Source organism: Lipophrys pholis (genome assembly GCF_963383615.2).
Source record: "Lipophrys pholis genome assembly, chromosome: 18".
NCBI classification, from domain to species: domain Eukaryota; kingdom Metazoa; phylum Chordata; class Actinopteri; order Blenniiformes; family Blenniidae; genus Lipophrys; species Lipophrys pholis.
This window is the reverse complement of record NC_137646.1, coordinates 11,746,323-11,766,488: the sequence shown is the minus strand read 5'-3', so window position 1 is coordinate 11,766,488 and position 20,166 is coordinate 11,746,323. Positions and strand designations below refer to the sequence as shown.

The following is a 20,166-nucleotide window of genomic DNA, read 5'->3' as shown; positions in this document are numbered from 1 at the left end:
ATGCCTCAATCAATTTATATTCCCAAATGTCCCAAAAAAAATCACAGCACAAAAATGACATTCTCATTACTTTAGAAACAAATCTCTAAGAGTTTTGGCTTTATATAAGCAACATGTTAAAGCTGCCATGTGCTGTTTATTGTTATTCACCATGTAATCATTTCAAATTGAGCAGATTTAGCAGGAAAACTTGTCCACGGTGTCACTGTACATCCCTCACGTCCGCAGGTCAGCACTTCAGGGAGGGAACAGTTACCACCAGCTTTAGTCTCTGTTTGCTTATTTGCTGTGAAGGCCACTCCAGCATAATTAGGATGATGTTAACACTAATTGGGCCCGTGGCTATTAAACATTATCAAGAAGAGCACACACTTGCTTGTGCATTTGTACCCCTCCCACACACACACACACAGACACACACACACACACACACACACACACACACACACACACACACACACACACACACACACACACACACATGCACTCACTCACTCACGCACACCTCCCTCTGCACACAGCCACATGAGCGCACACCTGTATTCCCACACAACGAGCAGCAACAGAACAGTCTGACCTTTTCAGAGCATCACGCCTTAATGACTCTGTGTGGGGGAATCGGGATGTTATTCAGTGCAGAGGGCCGTTATTGTTTCCTCACGCAGCACATGCCTCTGTTTGACAGCGCCCATGTGCAAAGTACGTCAGTCTCTACAGACCTCTTGCTTTTCCTCTCATCTTTTTCCTCTTTTTTTTTCTTCATATCCCACCTTCTGTTCACTGTTTCATTTTTTTGGGGTCAGAGTCTGTTTTTGTGGGTTTTTTTTAATCTGTTGTCGCCATATTTTGCAGACGTTGCCTTTGGGGTTGGCAGCTGGACGGGGCGGGTGGGGTCAGTCTGGCGACGCGCACCCACTGAACACATTGAATAATTAAACGACGGAGACCAGGGGGCTGGACTGCCATGCTGAAATATTCACACGTCTCTGTCTGCCGCCGCCGTGGTTTGATTGGCACGTTATTAGAGGAGTTAATGTGAAAAGATGCCACTCCGAACATGTTTGTGATCTGAGGGGTGTGTTGGCATGCCGCTCAGGATCGGAAGGAGCCGGTATGAAGGTGTCAGAGCGCCACACCTTCCTGTACAGATGAAATGAGAAGGAAAGGATAAACACGTGACAAATACAGTCAATGCTAATCCAATGACAGACCAATGTGTCACGCTCGCTCACCCCCCTTTTACAGTGAACCCTCCCTGAATATTTTCCACTTTTACTTTGCTGGGTCTTTGATTTCTCTTCCACTTGCAGTAAACAACAAGATGTTCGACATATCACGATCACTGAGTGATCTGCTTACATCACAACCTTAACAGCTTTTCCTCTGATACGTTTAAGACATTTCACCTGCAGAGTTCAAGGTCCAGTTTCGGGTGAGGAACATAAAGCCAAACCTTTTTCTTTCTTTTTTCTTAAATATTGCTGGGTGCAGTACAAAAACACATAAAAGATAAATAAAAATTGACGAGAAATGCTGATCTGGTGCCCGGGATTTTGTCTTTCTGATGTTTTCACTCTCCTCCTCTGCAGATCGTCTGAGCAACATTGATTCAGACATCACAGTTACACAATAGCGCTGTAATTTACACCAGTGACTCAGTGGTCAGAGCTGAATGTACTTTTCCAGCAATCATTTCGGTATAAAATGTCTCCACCGTTCATTTCAATCAGGTTAAGGTCTGTCCTGGCGTTCATGGATAGCGATAAGAAAGGGAACATTTCTTGCTTCTGTGATTAGATATATCCTGATAACACAGAGAGTCGTATAAACATTTTGTTGTAGATGGGATATTAAAGTGACAAACAAGGTGTCAGAGTAGCCAACAATTTAACTTTCAAACACCATCAAATTCACAAAGGATGGAGTGAATCTTTAAATAAGGAGAATACACATTTGGGGAGAAATGTTGTGTTTGGGCAACTGATATCAGAAGCATCCCGCTAACAAGGATAATCAAGGAAAAGGCCTCCATGTGCGCATATTATATTGAAAAAAGAAAACAAATCTCTTTGATCAGCTCGCCACCTGCTGAGAGTCACTGACGCTGAGCCAGAGAGAGAAAACGGTTTCAAAAGGCTGCAAACAGCTGCAGTTACATCACACACAAAAATAAAGCCTTTCACTGTAAATGACATGAAATTTTCCTCTCAATAAAATCCTGTTAAATTTCAGGCTTGGGGAGCTGATGTGATCAGACGTCTCATCCTAATGCTAAAAACACTAAAAACGCAGCAAAACTTTTTCATTTTTCACTTGAAATTGATGCAGTGTAAACAGGCCCTTAGAGAAACATTTTAAATGTTGAGCTTCGATTTTATTTTTTTTTTTTTTTTTCACAATACTCTGAAAATGTTGTCCAGAAATGGCAAAGCAATAAGAGGCCTAACAAATTTTAATTACGTGCTTCATCGCCTACTCGCTAATTAGTTTTTTTTTGCACCCAAAAAAGGAAACTGTGTGAATAATAAGCCTGGGTAAGTTTCACTGTCTGTGATTCTGTTTGGCGTCACTGTCTCAACCTCACCAGACTATTGAGCAGGCTATCAGACGGAGCAGAGGAGGGTATTTCGGGATGATCAATAAGCTCTCTCGATGATAAATATGCAGGGTGGATGCGCCGTCCTGCCTAGCAACCTTTTTGAAGCCTCTTCCCTGCTCATCACGGTGTCGAACAGCGTAAATACATGACCTCCAGTGCTCCTTTTTCATGTTCGCCTAATACACCCCCCCCCCCCCCCGCGCCGCCTCTCCGACTGCTCCCACCAGTGCCCTTCATTTTAAGATATTTGGAGAAAGACAAGGGAAGCGCTTGAGCTCTAGCTGGGGAATGGTATTTGTACAAGAAAATGGTGCTCTGATAGAGGCACCCCCTCCAGGGACATAACAAGCATCTCAAAACATTTCAAACAAACCTTCCAAGCACATCGTTGTTGTTGGAGAAACCAAAGAGGAGAAACATTTGAATCCTCCCAAATTGTAAAAGGTACAGCTGTGTATCAAGTCCCCACTGGCAGAATTAGGGAGGGGAGTAATCATCAGACATCTCAGGCTGACAGGATTGATTTCTAAACAGTTCGGGGGGATGATTCATCGAGATGCACGCTGCCGACATCGCTCCAAACCGATGCCGCAATTTAAAGAAGAATACTCTCAATATGGGTTCGTGTCCCACGCCGGGGGTCACCTTCCCGTGGGCTCACCACCTGCAGGAAGGTTCTTAAACGGTGCATTGTGATCTGGGTGACGGTGCTCAGACTGTCACCCCCGTGACCCGGAAACGGATAAGTGGAAGAAAATGAATGAATGAATACTCTCAATATTGTTGCTCGCGATGCTTCTTCAGTGTTTCAAATTGGGTAAACCAGGTCATATAAAAATGCATATACCTTTCATTTCCATGTACTCGCCATTGTTATTGTCTCGAGCATATTGTTCTCTCCAGCATGTGTGTGTGGGTTCATTCCAAAAACAACAAACAGCTCCTACTAGTGGGCCAACATAAAAATGACATTGTTTTCAGCGTTTCTGCTTCTTTAAAACCGAGTAAACAGTCATCGTTTTCAAAAGGTTGACTTATAAATGCGAAACATTCCTGGAATGAAAATGCAAATACGATGCGTTTTTTTAACTTGAAATGTTATTGTGTAAATATAAATTCAGATATTATATTAAGATCACACAAAACATACATTTGTCCAATTTACAACTCAACTCGAGGAAGGCATGTTCCACTTACAGATTTTGGTACACAGTATATTAGAAAACCTTTCCAATAAGGCCAGTTATTTTCCAAGAATAAGGTCAGGCCAGTTACTCCTTTGCAATGCAGTATTGGAAGCTTGCATCTCCTTCCTGGTGCTGCAGAATTCTTCCAAGTCAGCTGCAAAGTAAGATGTTATCATCCTGAAAGAAAAAAAAAAAAAAAGAAATATGAAATGTTGTGCAAGGTGTTACAAAACAAGACATCAATGAAAAGCTTTGAAATAGGTTGTGTTACCAGGGAATCCATTGCTATGTTGTTGAAAACCTTTTTGTCCATGTCACAAGTCCTTTGTGTGGGGAAAGAACTGGGTTAACACATGTTGTGTCTTTGCTCTCTGGACTCTGCGGTAATCAAGTGTCGTCGGAACTCATGCAACATGAAGGTCCTTCTCATCCTCTGAGGCAATCCTGCAGAAAGCATAGATAGGAGAGGAATATTATCAAGCCACATGAGAGTGGAATGGCTTGCCAGTTCCAACTCCAGATGCTGCCAGTCTTTGAAATACCGTTACCCTTTTTCTATACAGTATATATGTACTTCTGCGGCGAAATAGCAGTCAGGCCAATGGTGGGAATGTTGACGAGGTTGTTAGACTTTCAGAAAGGGAGGGTTTGCATCAGAGGTTATTGATGTATGTGTCTGTGCCAGAAGAAGAGAGAGAGAGCAAAAAGATGGAAATACCCGAAAATGTCAGCGGAGAGTGTGTGTGTGTGTGTGTGTGTGTGTGTGTGTGTGTGTGTGTGTGTGTGTGTGTGTGTGTGTGTGTGTGTGTGTGTGTGTGTGTGTGTGTGTGTGTGTGTGTGTGTGTGTGTGTGTGTGTGTGTGTGTGTGTGTGTGTGTGTGTGTGTGTGCGCGCTCTTCGGCAAGTTCTCATCAGAATGCGAGTGTCTGCACGAACACTTCAAAGATCAACAGCTGTCTGAAAACTTCTGGCAAATTTCTCCGTCTCAGCCTGCTTTTCTATTCCAGCCCGCACGTCCCTTTGTAAGTGTCTCCGAAATATATGTTGTGTCAAAAAAAAAAATGGGAAAAGAAAGAAAGTAGCGAGAAAGGTTTCAGTCTCCTCGTTTAAAAGGAATCAATATCTCCGTCTCTCTCCTTAACTGCTTCAAAGAATCAGCCCGCGCTGATGCAATAATGTATGAAGGTTGGAGGAACCAACTCCGAGTTATTGAGTTATTGTTTGAGAGCCTGTCTGGGAGGTTAAAAAAGGAAATGTGTATAAATTTACATGAGTGTACGGTCCTGGTGCGCCTTGAGGCTTATTGCCTCTCAAGAATAGACTCCATCACCACAGTCACTATCAGATCTTTTTTATTTCGTCATAGAGGTATTTTTTTATTTTATTTTATCTCTGGTCTGTCGCGCTATTTCCACGCTGTCAACTCCCATGAGGCTTTGTGACGAGTGTCCCACACGAGGACATTGACCGCAGGCCTTAATGAAAAATTGTGGCGGCTGCTTTCTCCGATATGACCTGTTTATCCTCGCAGCAGATAGGTAGCAGTCTGGAATCCACTATCACAAATCAATGACCCCTCGCAGAGGAAGCAAACCCGAATGATGAACTCAGTCCTAAATAGGCTCTCGTCCTTCGCCCAGCGTGGCGAGGAAGAGTGAGGAAAAGGGAAAGAGGGATGAAAACATCCAAATCAATAGGTTTTTTTATTACAGCTTTGATTCATGAGTCTTTCCTGATTATTTTTCCACTAGATCCGCAAACAAAGAAAAATTATTATTTTTTTCTTTTTTTGGGTTCTTTGTCCAATTCTCAAACCAAATTACAATCCGAGCCCACGTGAATGGAAATAATAATGGAGGGCCATCCCGCCACGGCTTTGATTCATTTCTTTCCACTGTGAAACAGCAGGTAGGATTGATTGGCTGGATCGATTGCGCCAGAGCTAATTGGACAAAAGTAATAAATATTTAGCTTCTTTTTCTTTCTTTTTTTCGGAACATGTGTGAGTGGTGGTGGCGAAGCCCATGTGTGCAGCAAAGCATTAAGATCATTATTTTCATTCCAGTGAAAGCAGGCCAGCAGATTGCCTGATTAGACCGCGGCGTACTGAAGGTCGGAGGAATCCATCTTCGGCCAGGTTTTTGTTTGCTGACAGCTCCCGAGGCAGCAGTCGTTTGCTTTTAACCCACAGTTTTCAATAAATACAAACAGCTGTTGCCTGGGATGAGCGCGCGGAGTGGATTCTCCAGGTTTTCTCTTTGATTGAATGAGAATGTGGACAGAAGTGACTCAGGTTGAAGAATGGCTTTTCTTTCATTCCCAAGGTTAGCAGTTCAATCCCCAACCGAATCAATCAATGAGTCCGGGTTGTTTTTTTTCACAATTCATAAAGGCTGATCTTCAGACATTGAGGTTTGAAGTTTTCAATGTTTGAAGTGAAAACAGAAAACTTTCGTTGCGTTTTGCGTGTCTGTTCACATGACAATGGTACCTGGATCCACTGGAAACAGAGTGGAGTTGGTCATCTGAGTGGAATATGTTTCATAGAAATAAAGACAATTTCAATCCAGTTTTTTTTTCCCACACTTTTTAATTAGGTTTTTTTTCTCATATTCAAAGAAACATTGGGTCAAATAACACTTGAGCAGAAGAAAACAACATTATGATTTATAACAAATGGCTTGATTAACAATGAAGTTTGAATCATGGTCCTACTCATTACTGGCAAACTTCAATTTTTCTCTCCAGTACTGTTATGAGGCATTTCAAGATTACACTTTCTGAAAATTCAACATCGTCTTTCAGACGATGGAAAACCATCTTCTGTGCAACGTTCACCTCCATATTGTTTGGAAGCGCCCGGATTTTGAAGGAAATCGTTGCGTTGGTGACAAGCATGGAAGAATGCCCTCCAGACCTGTCTCGTTGGATTTGAGAAACACCTTTCCTCTCTCTTTTCTCCGCTCCATCTACTCCGCCCCATTACCGCGTTGTGGCGCAGTATATTTGGCGGATTCCGCCTGAACCCGAGCAGCAGGTGTTTGCGGGGAGGAACAGTGACACATGGATGCGCCCTGTCAGACTACTCATTAGAGACTCTGCGCTTCCTTTGTCTCCTCGTTCGGAGGGGGGATAAACGCTCCAACACGGAGCGGAGCAGCAGGTGGCCGCCGTCAGCCGGACAAATCGAGGGGAGCAAAGTCAACGGCGGCTCTTTGGGACGATGAGAAAAAGGTGTTCGTCAGTGTCGTTGGACTCCTACACATGCTTTGTTTTCTCACCAAACTTTGTGTCATTTGTCTGACTGTGATTCACATGGCAAGGAAGTGCTGATCATTAACACGTACTGAAAAGTGACAAGCGTGACTGCGACAGTGACGTCAGGTGTATAGAGTATGCTCTGGGGACAGCGAGGCATATGGTACGCGCTTCGCTTGAGAGGGGTGTTAATTGATGGGAATTAGTTCACTACTAGTACACACAGAAGATTTGCGGCCCTTCTACGTGCTGCCTCTCTGATTTGTGGCGCACCCCAAATGAGATGTCACTTAGTATTAAATTCTTGAGAGATGTTTTGAGGACCCTTTACCCTCCATACGTTATATCGCCCATCCACAGCTGTCTGCTGCACCCAACAGGAACATACTGATTCTAAAAGAAGGTGCCATTTTGTCTTGGTGCATGTATATGTTTAGTGTTGTTCCATATTTTGGGATTTTACCTTTAACTAATGAGATTCATCCAGCCTTGAGCACCCTTATCTGAATGTAAAATCCAGTACTTTCAGCTTCCTGTACATTGTGACGACATTGTGCTTACATTTATCCCACTGGAAAAGTTAGCTTTTCCTTCCATTTCTAATTACTTCCCCGGCATTCACATGTATTGTGAGTTAGTTTGGAGATCCTTCTAATTTCTTGGCTCTACCTTCAACTAAGTTGGCCCAGCCAGAATAGAAATTAAACCTTTTAGCATTATGCACCCAAGATGATGCGAAGGCTGGAATTGAGATGAAAGAGCATTCAGAGGCACACTGGGGACATTGTTTCTCATTAATACTCGTTATATTGTGTCACACTATAAACAGCTAGCTGACTCACTGAATGAAAATAAAATCCTCTATTTGATATCTAGATCCATGGTGCAAGTATACGGTACACATATATGGCTTCATACCTTGATGAACTCTTTCCTCCAACATAGTAGTGAACAAGGATTTTCTGATTACTAGTTTCCTTGAATGTCTTTTACGTGTCGTTCACTGTTGGCGATCCAGTGAAAAGGTTTTTGCCTCCTCTGGGCCGTCCACTGGCCTTGTGGATGTGGTATATGTGGTAGCTGGGGAACTATTTTAAGGGATGTTCTCTCGAAGCTAACAGCTTAAAAAACTCACCCAGTGGAGTATGTGCGAGGTGGCCTTTACTTATGCAGTACATCTTTGCCACTTGAGCAGTCTTAATGCTCTTTCCATGATCAGACACATTCAAACACTCGCACATTAAAGGTGACAGCTGCCATACAAAGTGTTCACACTCCATTTGCGGCAACGTGGAAATCTGTCTCGTGCACACAGACACTTCAGCACAGTGACGGCGAGAAATGGGGGTCTTGAACCACAAACTTTGGGATCTCAGGACAGTCCACAAAAGAGTGAACCAGTTTAATGACATCTTACCCCAATGAGCAAAGAGGGATCAGGACAGGTCACTACTCCATTGCAGGGCAAACACAGAGAGATGGATAGTCACACTCAGACACATACAGACTTCTACAGGCATTTTTGGGGAACCAGTTGGACTCATTCTACCACCAAATATAGTTTATTTTATGGATTTACAATGTGCTATGCTGCTGCTGATTGAGAACAAAGTTGTTTTCTTGTGTTGCATTGAAATGACATTTAGAAAACTACCCACTCTTGAATCCATCCGACATGATCTGAGCTACGTTGATGACTGATCAGAAGTACCTCTGTTTTTGCAAAAGTTTTTGGGACTTCAAGAGACAAATCAAGTCGCAAAAATATCTAATATTGAACTGTATAATACATACAGTAAATATCAGGATTTTAGAAACTGAATGTTTTATTCGATTACGTCTTTCCCCAATCACTTTTTTTCCAATAACCGTTTCCCCTTCATCCCCCCACGTAGCTTCAGTCTCGTCTGTCACAACATGGCTCCCCTCCCTCTCTGTTTGTCGGCCATTTTAGAAATCTTTTTCTCCTCTTCTTTCTCAGTTGTCTCTTGCCCAGTTTTTTTTTTTTTTTTTTTTGCAAAGCTGCGCTGCTACACTGTTATTAAATACGGGAAAGAAAGCATGAGATGGGAAAGGATGGAACACCAACTTCTTCTCTCTTCCATCCTCAATTCGCTCTTTCTTTCCCATCCTCTGTATTCCCTGCCTCTGTACCCTCTTGTCTTTCTTCACCCTCTCATTTTTCCCCTCCTCCTCTTCCTTCTCTTCCTCCTCCTCCGGCGCACAACCTCTTTATAGCCCTCCTTGCCATGCTGCGATAATTAGTCAGCGCTAAAATAATACAGCCTCAAGAAAACAACAAGAGCTGAGCAGAGGGCTTAGCTCCACTGGGAAGGGAGGAGGAGAGGAGAGAAGAGAGGAGAGGAGAGGAGAGGAGAGAGAGAGAGGGAGATAGAGAGAGAGAGAGAGAGAGGGAGGGATGTGTGTGTGTCAGCCGATTTCAAATGGCTACCAGCGGATTGTTAGATAATGAAAGTGTCAGGTAGCTGAGTGAGTGTGCGCGCGGGCTAGCAACAAGACTCGCACGTCTTCATTCTGTATCAGTCGCATTTCTTTTTTTCCCGCCGTATGACTGAGTGCGAGCTGCTGGATGTTGTCCGACGGCCTCGTGGCCCAGCAGACAATACAGCCTCGGATTTTCATCTTCCAAGATCTGAACACACCCACTGAGGTCTTTATGAACCTCAGAAAACATTGTTGCGCGTAATAGTCACGGCATGCAAACCTGTTGGTCCGTATCATTTTTTTCCCCCTCACTTTAAATTTACATTAAAACTGAATGTAATTGGCAACATTCTCAAAATCCTTGAGAAGCAATATTCAAAGCCACCCGAAGTTAGTAACTGAACAAATGGCCGCTAGCATTGTTCCTCTGCAGTCTAAACTATATGAAGTGAAGCAAACACTTGCTATATGTCGTCTTCATGTAATTGCATCAATTGTTTGCATAGTATTGTAAACTTTAAAAAGAAATTAGGGACTTGTGTACATGACAACATTTCAACTGAAAATCCTTTGTTTTCTTTTACACAACAAGTTCTGCTTTTTTGAAAATCATGCCTGTTAAATGAGAGAAATGCTGAACACGATGTAGTTTTCATGTAAGGCCACCAGTCGGTGTCGTTGTTTGTTTATGTACTGGAACCACACACGTGCGCAAAAAACAGTGGCTCTGAGCATCGTTGTCGTGTAAACTACCAAAACGCATTTCATATTTCACTTCAAAACATTTAACTAGACCTAGATTTGTAATTAGTTGCTTTCGGCAATAAAAGTCTCTATCCTCTTTTTTTTTTGTTCTTCACGTCTAGGATTTTATACACTATTCAGAAATATGCTTGGTTGTTTTCCACTTTTTACTATGTGCATTATACTATATATATATATATATAGTTTCTTCATGCACTAGTGCCTGCAATCAAGTCTTTAGATAATATTGCAAAGAGCAGTTACTTAGAAATATCAATAAGGGCTTTATTAGAGTTTGACTACCATGGGTATGGATTAAGAGTGAACACCACCTTGATGAATTTATAACAGATTTTAAATTGTTTTAGCAAGTTATTAGTTTTTTAACTGAAGGTTTTCCAGTGTCCTGTTCAGTAATTTGTACCGCTTGAGCTTGCATTTGCACATAATTGTGTCCACACGTAATTGTTTGAATGTAATTTACGGATTAACCAAACAAACAACAAAAAAATGTTTGCAGTATTTCATGCTCTGCGCTCCTCGGATTATTTCAGCCAATGCAGTTGGGAATGTTTTTTTCTCTTACAAGAGAATTTCCATTAATTTGTTCTGATCAAATGTAGCGTGATTAATTAATGCGAGTCGGCGAGCGGCGGTAGCGTGAGCAGCAAGTCTCTTGTTTGCTTGCGTTGTGCTTCATATGGCGACACGCGCGTGCATTAGCATGGAGACGAGCTGTATGTATAATCCGGGGAGGACAGACAGCCCGCTGGGTTGAGAGCAGTTCACTGTGGTTTCATTACTCTATGCTAATCACAGACAACTCCCGTCTTTTCTCGTCCACCATCGGCCTCGCTGGAGCCAAGCCAAGTCCGAACTCCTCTATTACAGTTCAAACATTTAAATTGCTCCGTGTACAGAGCGGGTAGATCTTTTTTTCTTTTTCTAGCCTAGAACTCAAAATACTGTTGAGGCAAAGTTCCTTTGACAGAGAGATCTGAGGAATTTCTTTTGTTGATGTTGAGAGGTGGTGGTTGCACTGACAGCCTAGCCAACACAAAGTTTGTCAGTTTGCCCTAGTTTGAATGCAGCGCAACTGCAGGCTGCTGAGGGCAACTGAAACTGCAGTGGCCGGGCCAATTATCATCCCAAAGGCGAGCGACAGCCAGTTTTAAGAATTTGTTTTAAGATTTTGGTTAATACAATTAACCCGTATGCAAGGTTGTTCAATTTATTTTCAATAAAGAGGTCCTTCGGTACTGCAATAATTGAAAGATTTTCTCCTTGACTTCATTGGAATGTTTTATAAATATTATTTTGAAACATTGCCCAAATTATTTAATGGTGTTCTATATATTTGATGTTCTCTAAACTATCAGTGTATATGAATAAAAATTATAACTTGGCACACTATATTGGAACAGCCTGTTATTTTATTGTAGGTTGTTCTTCATTTTGTTTAGCCATACTAGCTTCTACTGCTCACCTTGGGCGTCTGCTTGGACCAAGTTTTAGCTACTTGGCTCAAATGATTGGCAGGAGTGCGAAGCAAAAAGCAACAGGGAAACACACTAAATAACTTTTGTTATGCGTTGTTTAACATAGATTAGTACTTTTATTATTTTAGTTGATTTAGATAGTCGATGAAAAAACTTTGAGCTAACTATCCTTTGAAACGCCATATCAATAAATGCTCCACTACATGGTTTCAACAACTAACACCAGTCATTTGCATACGACGTTTACGCAACAATGTTTCAATTGAAAACATTTTTTTTTTTGCGTTTTTGTTTGAGAAATGTTTAGCGTTTACACGGAAACGAGATAACGATGCAATTTGCTTGTCAGTCCACGAGTTGGCGCCGTTGCTTGTTTTTGTAATGAAACCACACACACAGGCGCAGAGAACAGTGTTCTAAATATTGGCAATATTAGCGACATCAGCATAGACACTCATATGGACAGACGATCAAGTCGTATTGCAAATAAAGTGACTCTGAACTTAAAAACCTTCTAGTCCCAAGATATTTTGTACTCGAAGTCATGACACTCTGGAGGCCGCCATTGTTATTGTCCATCTACTGAACATGTGCTGAAGAACTATATATTGTGGCCACGGTGAGCATGTGCAATGGCAACATTTCAGAAAAGTTGCATTTTCTCCCGTTTTCCATGGAGACGAAGTTATAGCAGTTTCACCATCTTGGGAGCCATTTTAGTAAAGGAGCGTTATTACTGGCTTCAAGCATCATTGTTTTGTAAACGGACAACCTAAACACAACAAAAGATGTCCGTGTTCACTTGAAAATGTCATTTGAGGTCTGGGCTTATAGTCGACACGCAGATTACCACTGTGAATATAGTAGTACAATAATCTGCATTAGTTTCAAGACAGTCTTACTCATCAGTTTAGCAGAAACTTTACAAGCTCGATAGAACAATTAATTCTTTAAATCACCAATTACTGCCTTCACTGTCAGAATAATGTTAACTCATATTTTGATTGAGTTAAATGAGCTAGCGAGCTATTGTAGCTCATCTAAACAATGTATCAATAAATGGCTGACTCGGGGTTTGTGTAATAGGTTTCTCTGGAGAAGAGTTTGGACGTTGTGAGGATAAAGTGCTTGAGGATAACACCCAATAGCATCATTGAGTAGCATGCAAATTACCACTGTAATGTGATGTTATACTATAAGCTACGCTAGCATTAATAGCTGCTTACTCGGCAGTCTAGGAGAAACAGTGGAAGCTCAACATAACGGCAAGTTCGTTTAGTCACTGACAGCTGTCTTCAGGGGTACAGGACAATATTTACTCCTGCTTTAATAGCGGATGAGCTACCTGAGCTAGCCAGCTGTTGTACCTGATTAAAACTGTGTTTGAAAAACTTGACAACGGCGCTTACATTAAATGGGTTTTTATTCTATAAGAGTTTGGACAATGTGAAGATCAAATGTTTGATTACAGCTTTTCAGTCGTCAGGCAGATTACCACCATCTGTGATGTTATACGGTAAGCTATCAGTAATAGCTCCTGACTCAGCAATTTATTAGAAAAACTGCAACCTCAAAATAGCATTTAAAACTTTTACACATCAACAGCTGTCTCCAGTAGTATAGAACAATGATCACTCCTGGGGATTCTTTTCTTGCTGCACGCAGGTAAAGGTGGTGATAATGACTGTTTGCTACAAGCTTCACATTGTTTTAACAGGGGGGTGACATAAGGCCGATGGGCCAAAAAACATCTCACAAGAGGCTCCAATCTGCCCCACTAAACATTAGATTTTTTCCTTTTACCAAATTTCCTAAGAGTACCAGGTATCAGCGATACCAGAGATATTGCTGATGCTGCCATGAAAGCTTGTAACTGGCATTAGCCTCAAAGCCATATGGTTTGTTTTGGAAATATGGACATTTACATTATGTATACTCTGCAAAAACAAAGAAAAACTCAAGGTTCTTTACTGTTTGTTCGTCCAGAAACAAATCATACACTGGAGTAGCCATTTTACACCACAGGCTGGTCTTATTTCGAGTGAACAACACAGTAAGGGACTACATTTACCATATTTTTCTTTAGGTATACCAGTTCAAATACTTCTAAATGCTATTACCTCATCAGCAAATCACATGGCAGGAAATCTATATATTTAGGCAAGTGGACATGGTGAAGATGAGCTGCTGAATTTCAAACTCAGCATGAGCATGGAAAAGAAAGATGATTCAAGTGACTTTGAACATTGGTGCCAGATGGGCTGGTTTGAGTAATGATGATGATAAACTGCTGATCTTCTGGGATTTTCCACACACAACTATCTCTAGGCTTTCTAAAGGATGGTCTGAAAAATAGAAAACATCCTCTGAGCTTTGGTTCTTTGCAATAAAATGCCTTGGTGATGTAGTAAAATGAACAGACTGGTTGGAGATGATAGAAAGACAACAGCGACTCAAATCACCACTGGCTACAACCAGATATGCAGAGGATCTCTGAGCTTTTCCGATGGGGTGGAGCTGATGGTCTTACAGCAGAAGAAGGGCACACTTCCTGTCACTGTTGTCAGATCAGAACAGGAAACCGAGGCTTCAATTCACACAGACTCACCAAAACTGGACTATTAAAGATTATATGCAGGCATGTCAATGTGGATCAAAATCTCTAAGGACTGTTTTCAACACTTTGCTGACAGCTCTGATGCTTAATGAATTATAATTTTTTTCTGTTTTTGTCATGTGAAGACTTACATTTCCATCTTTCTCCTTGTGTTTTGCAGCTGGGACAACATACATCTTCGGGCGAGGCGGAGCCCTCATCACATACACCTGGCCACCCAATGACCGGCCGAGCACACGGGCAGACCGGCTGGCAGTGGGCTTCAGCACGCAGCTGAAGGAAGCAGTTCTGGTCAGGGTGGAGAGCGCCAAAGGACTGGGAGACTTCTTGGAGCTGCACATAGTAAGATACCCTCTTTTCAGGGATTTCATAAGAAAATGGTGTATTCAGTGTGATCAAATACTGAGGGGAGAAAACTGAGGATTTATAGTATTTATAGTAGAGTTTGGTGGAAAAAGAAGATAAGGCTATTGATGCACAGGAATGAGGATAATGGTGGTTTAATGGGAGTAATGTTGAGTTGAAATGATTAAAGTAAATATTGGCCAGAATTGGAGTGTTTTGAGTAAAAATACCTTGTGCTTACGTAAACATGCATATATTGCATTCTCTGTGGTCAATGGACAATGAAAATAGGAAACTCAATAAGATAAATATTTAAAGCACTTGGTTTGAAGCTGAACAGGCAACCCTTGAAATGGCATTTCAATTTTCAGTACTTCAATGGGTCACTGCCCAGGAATCAGCCTGGGCTCAGTCCAGAAAATGGATAATCACACATCAGAATTTCTTTTTTCCCCATGTCGGGACAGTTATTACCCTCATTTCTACTTTTACTGCTTTCATATGTTCAGCTTAAAGGTCATTTAAACCCACGTACAAAGATCTTTTTAAATGCCAATTAGGGGACAGCAGGCATTTAAAAATGTATTTACAAAAGATCTAATAGTGTCATTGGCCTCTGTGCTTCTTCATTATTTTATTTTTTTCACTAATTCTCGTGACATAGAGTTTCTGTGACTCGCGGCACCTATTGTTGACCTGTCATGCTGCCGGAGTCACAATTAACTCCACTGTTGGGTTGTTGGCTGCAGTGTTTTCAGTGTATACCAGCTGGTAGGCGTGTTCTTGCGCCGCTCCTGCAGTTGCCTTACACTCACTTAAAGTGGGCAGTGATAAGACAGCATCGCTAAGATCTACACTTATCTGGGCTAAGCCATCTGCACAGGTGTGTATGTGTGTGTGAGATTACACCACTTCAACATCCCAGTGACCCCAATTTGTTTGGGCCGCCCGTACCTGGAAGCGACAGGAACACAGTTGACCCCCGGGGGTCGCTTCTCATCCAGTGCTCTGTAAACCGAGAGCGAAGGAGGGAGGGGATGATGTGAAAGGCAGAGAGGTGGGTGAAAAAGAGGAGAGGGGCCGAGAAAGAGGAGAGGGGCTGAGTGGAACGGGAAGGTCAAGGCCAATTTTAAGGCTCCTGGCATAAGCAATAAATAATGATAATGGATGTAATGATGAAAGATTGGAGCTGTAAACGCTGCGGACGTAACATATGATACAGGGGTTGAGTGGAGATGGAGCAGAGATGGGTCAGGCTCCAATGCTTGTTGTTATGCATCTGATGTTGCTTAGAAAAAAAAAGGTTGTTTGGAAAGACTCAAGCAACCGGTCATAGAATTATCAATAGAGCAGCACAGGGCAACAAGAGCCTATATCGGGATTTGCCACATCAGAAAGTTAGTACATTTATTCCTTTTGTTTGCATTTGTAGAATCTCATCATAAAGAATATGCCACTTTTTTCCTATGCTGAAAATGGAAGAATTTAAGATTATCGTCCATGTCTCCACCCATCCAACGCATCCATCCATCACAGTGTTATTTATTAGCATTGGGGTAGTGTTGCAGCCTATTTCAACAAAATTGAGGTACACCAAGGAGGGGAAGCCACACTATAGCAAAGGTTGCTCTGCAACATATTATTTTTTAACCAAAACTAGAATACCTAATCCTTGACCTGGAAAATCCAGTGTACACTGTGGATTAGTCCCCAGTCCATACCAGAGCAATAACAAGAGCATTCACCCATTTCCAAAACCAGAGTACTGGGAAATTGTAGTTATTTACCACTGCTGGCACACATTGCTTAAATTGTTCTTAATCACAAGTAAATGTACTGCTCTTGAAGGTAAGCATCTCAAAAACCGTTCAGTTACTTACCTAATCACTGACAAACATGCAGAAGTGAAGGTAGTAATACTCATACATGGCGGCTCATGAATGAGCCTTTTATATCTTTTCCATATGAAGTATGAATTTGGTTTGATGGCCTTTTATAAGTACTTATATCAGTACTTGGTATCGGCAAGTAGCTGAAGGTTAATACTCGTTCTTGCACTCGTCCTTTAAAAAAGTGGTATCATTGCATTCTTATTCGTAACTAATCATGCATCCATTGGACCTCGCTGTAAGCAGTTTTTACTACTCCAAACCTGAAAGGCTTGGTCCCTGCCAGAATCTTTGACAGTGTTTTCAGTGGGGTCATTCAGAGTAACAAAACACTGTTTCTCTAATGAGACGTCTCTGCTGAATTTGTAAATGTAATTTTCAACGCTGTGAGTGCTGCAACAAAAACTCCCTTTTTGCCATCAGTGTATTTGGGTGCTGTAAAACGCCATGGGAATACATTTCTCAACTCCCGAGAAGTTATCAGTTGAATTTGTCACCAAACAAAATACCCAACATTTTGACATGATGGAATCATAATGATTTAAAAAGTTCTAGCTCCTAAAAATAGAACATGTAAGAATTGATAAACAACCTAACTTTGGTACGCCTACTAACATGTCATAAAGTCTATTGTAAACCCTTCTACCTGCAAGGTCTGAAATTATGTTTGTTTCCGTTCTATAGTTTCATTGAACTCATTTTTTACCTTTGGTTCAACTTTGCATGGAGTTTTCTCTCATCGTTCTCTTTTTTATTTCCATTCTAACCTGAAGGTACATGTCCTCGCTGTTTATCGCAGCCCCGTCGCCCATGATCCTTCATCAGTCATTCTTTAGCCTTCCTCCTCTCTTGAGTGCATATTCTCTATCTAACTTCTGTGTCTTTCATTTACTCCCTCATTCCCTCATGTCTGGCCCATTCATTCCTCCCCTCCCCTCCCTCTCCCACACACACCAGTGGCTCCGACACGCCAGCCCGGCTCCTCTGCTCCCACTGCAATTACATTTCATTTGCTGCCGTTCCTCCCGAGTCGCTCCCCTAAATGACTGTGTTCAGCCCACGGTGGGTGTTTTGGTCCTGTTAATTACGCCTGTCTCTCTTCGAAAGGGGAGAAGTACAGGCAAATTAGAGCTGAGAACCTGCGAGTCGTAGCCCCGTATCATCTCACCTGATTTGGGGGGCCTCACGGACCCAATCAGATTTCGAAATAGCCCCACATTCCAGCGGTGGCCGTGGCCTCCAGGCCCAAATCCGTGGGCGGTTGGTCATTCGCTTGGTCTCCCGGTTATAAAAATAGCAGTTTGCTCTTTATTACGGATGCTCCGAGTGTATCCAGCTGATTATAAAATCCTAAAGAAATGTTTCAAGAAAGCCATTACTCAGTAAGGAATTTATTCAGAAGTCGGTGACCCAGAGACTCCCGAATTACAACCATTCCAGGAAATTATATTGATAAACATTCACGGATGCTGTCGTCACCTGCCTAACTAGAAATACTGGCACTGGTGGGCACGGCTGATAAAAGCAGGCCACCGGGATGTGAAAGAGCATTATTCCTTATCTTGCACCAACCACCCGTCTCTTTATATACACTTCTTCCCTGAGCAGGCCTCCTTCACTTTCATGACCCCCCCCCCAACCCCCCTTCCATTTCTGTCCATTTACCTGACAGAGGGCAGGACATCACTCACTACATCTTCCCTGACATGCTGTCATCAGGCCCCGGGGTAGGAGATGGAAAGTTGAGCTTGTGGTAAAAGGTGCTTACGGCTGAATCTGCTGACTACAGCTACATTGAAAAGGACATGGCCATATCCTTGCAAGACCTTGTTTCTCACGCCATCCTAATTATTTACCGTGTGTGTGTCTCAAAAGTGCGGCAAAGTTCCCAGTTGACATTTTGAGAGTTTGAGATGAAAAAGCTTGGAAATACATTATCTGGAAAATGCCACAGGGATGAATCATTGCCGAGCCGGCCAAACATGACTGTGCATATTGCATATTGCATATTGCATATTGCGGTGCAGCACTGCTCATATGTCTATAAAGATTGTCTGTCAACTAGGTCAGAGAATATGAAGCGGTAGTAAACAGAAGTGGTGTGGATTTGCTGTCTACTCTTGAAGAACACACTTAATCAGCTCTAGCGACTGGTGGGGAGTTCCTTTCTATTTAATCACCCAGAGATGTTAAATACCGCATAACTCCCCAAGAGTCAGTAACATCTAATTAAGCCTCTCGGATGAATAGTGAAATGTTTTTAAGAATACTCTGCACTTCCAGTCGCCTTTTATTCACATTGCTTAGATGAACATGGTAGTTGTTCATAGTGGGAGCTGGAAGTCGTGAGCAGTGGGTATTGTACATCACAGTGGTTCATGTAGTTGTTTGATAAAGACCCTTATGTTGTCTATTTTGTGTGCATGTTTTTACAAATTCATCCTTACACATGCTTTTTAGGCTACTACCAGTTTGGTAGCAACGAGGTCGCTATCGCCCTCATGGCAGCATCACATATCTGAGCTTGCTTCTCAGTTTTGCATTATTCCACTACTCTTAAGAGAGCTGTGGTTAAAAATTCGATGCTTTCGATAAAAACTTTATAATTTGCTTGGTGGGTTTGTGGGCCGGATCGAAGCCTCTGTCGGACTAGTTTGGACTCACGGTCATATGCGCATGAAGATCAAGATAAATGCACTCGCCATTTATAGTAGATTGTGTTGAATACATCCAATTTCATTGAAATAAATTTAGTACAATGGTCTACACAGTTTGACATGGTTTTCAATGGGATTTCAGTGATTTTAGTGTTTTTCTATATGTAAGTTTGTCCTTATTTACTCTGTGTAAACTTATTTTCTTTATTGATCCCATTATCATTTTAATATTACTTCAGTTGACTACTGCAGAGGTAATTAAATAAACAAAACAGAGTTCCTTCAGTAACATTCAATGTATTCATGGTTTGCAGAAACTTGATTGCGCAGTTTGGCAAACCAGTGTCTCCTGAACAAGTTCCTCTTGCTACAGTTAGTCAGCGAGCCTCGCTGTTAGATTATTCACCAACGGCGAGTGTCTCCAAGGTGAAGAATAAACCTTGACACTCAAGCAGATGTGAAAGTTTTAATGAGCTCCGTACAGGCGGACTCAATATTTGAAGCAACCTACAAAATTTACAGCTGCAATGCAGATTAGATTGTCCAAAAAAAATCTTGCTTTATATTTACCCGTCAAACTCTTTGGATTTCACTGTGCACAATTTAAATCAGACCAGGACTGAGAAAAACTTTTATGTCTTCCCCTTTTTCTTCAATTTAGCAGACAGAATGTTCCCGCGTACGAGATGTTAGCTCAACAGAAGTGAAAACTGCTCGTTTGGGAGGGCAGGACATCATTTTCACCAATCTTCATGACATTTCCAACCATCAGGGCCTCGGGTGTTCATGGGAATGAAGGGTCCTGACAGATATGGAAGTGGGCTGATAGCTAAATCTCCTATCAGCGGCTTCTGGAAAAAAAAGATAGATGTCCTTGCAAGACCTTGGAAACCAGTCGCATCGAGAAACTGGGTATCATTTAGATAG

General features: G+C 41.9%; 1 protein-coding gene across 1 annotated transcript in view; it reads left to right on the top strand.

Moving 5' to 3' along the window:
* The window catches only part of LOC308123694 (neurexin-2-like), a gene marked incomplete at its 5' end in the record, with an annotated part of 459,246 nt that overhangs the window by 317,317 nt on the left and 121,763 nt on the right, over positions 1-20,166 (top strand). Inside the window, one exon of the mRNA XM_080486315.1 lies at positions 14,509-14,690. Within this exon, the coding sequence (XP_080342441.1) occupies positions 14,509-14,690 (182 nt within the window). The remainder of the gene's footprint in view (positions 1-14,508; positions 14,691-20,166) is intronic.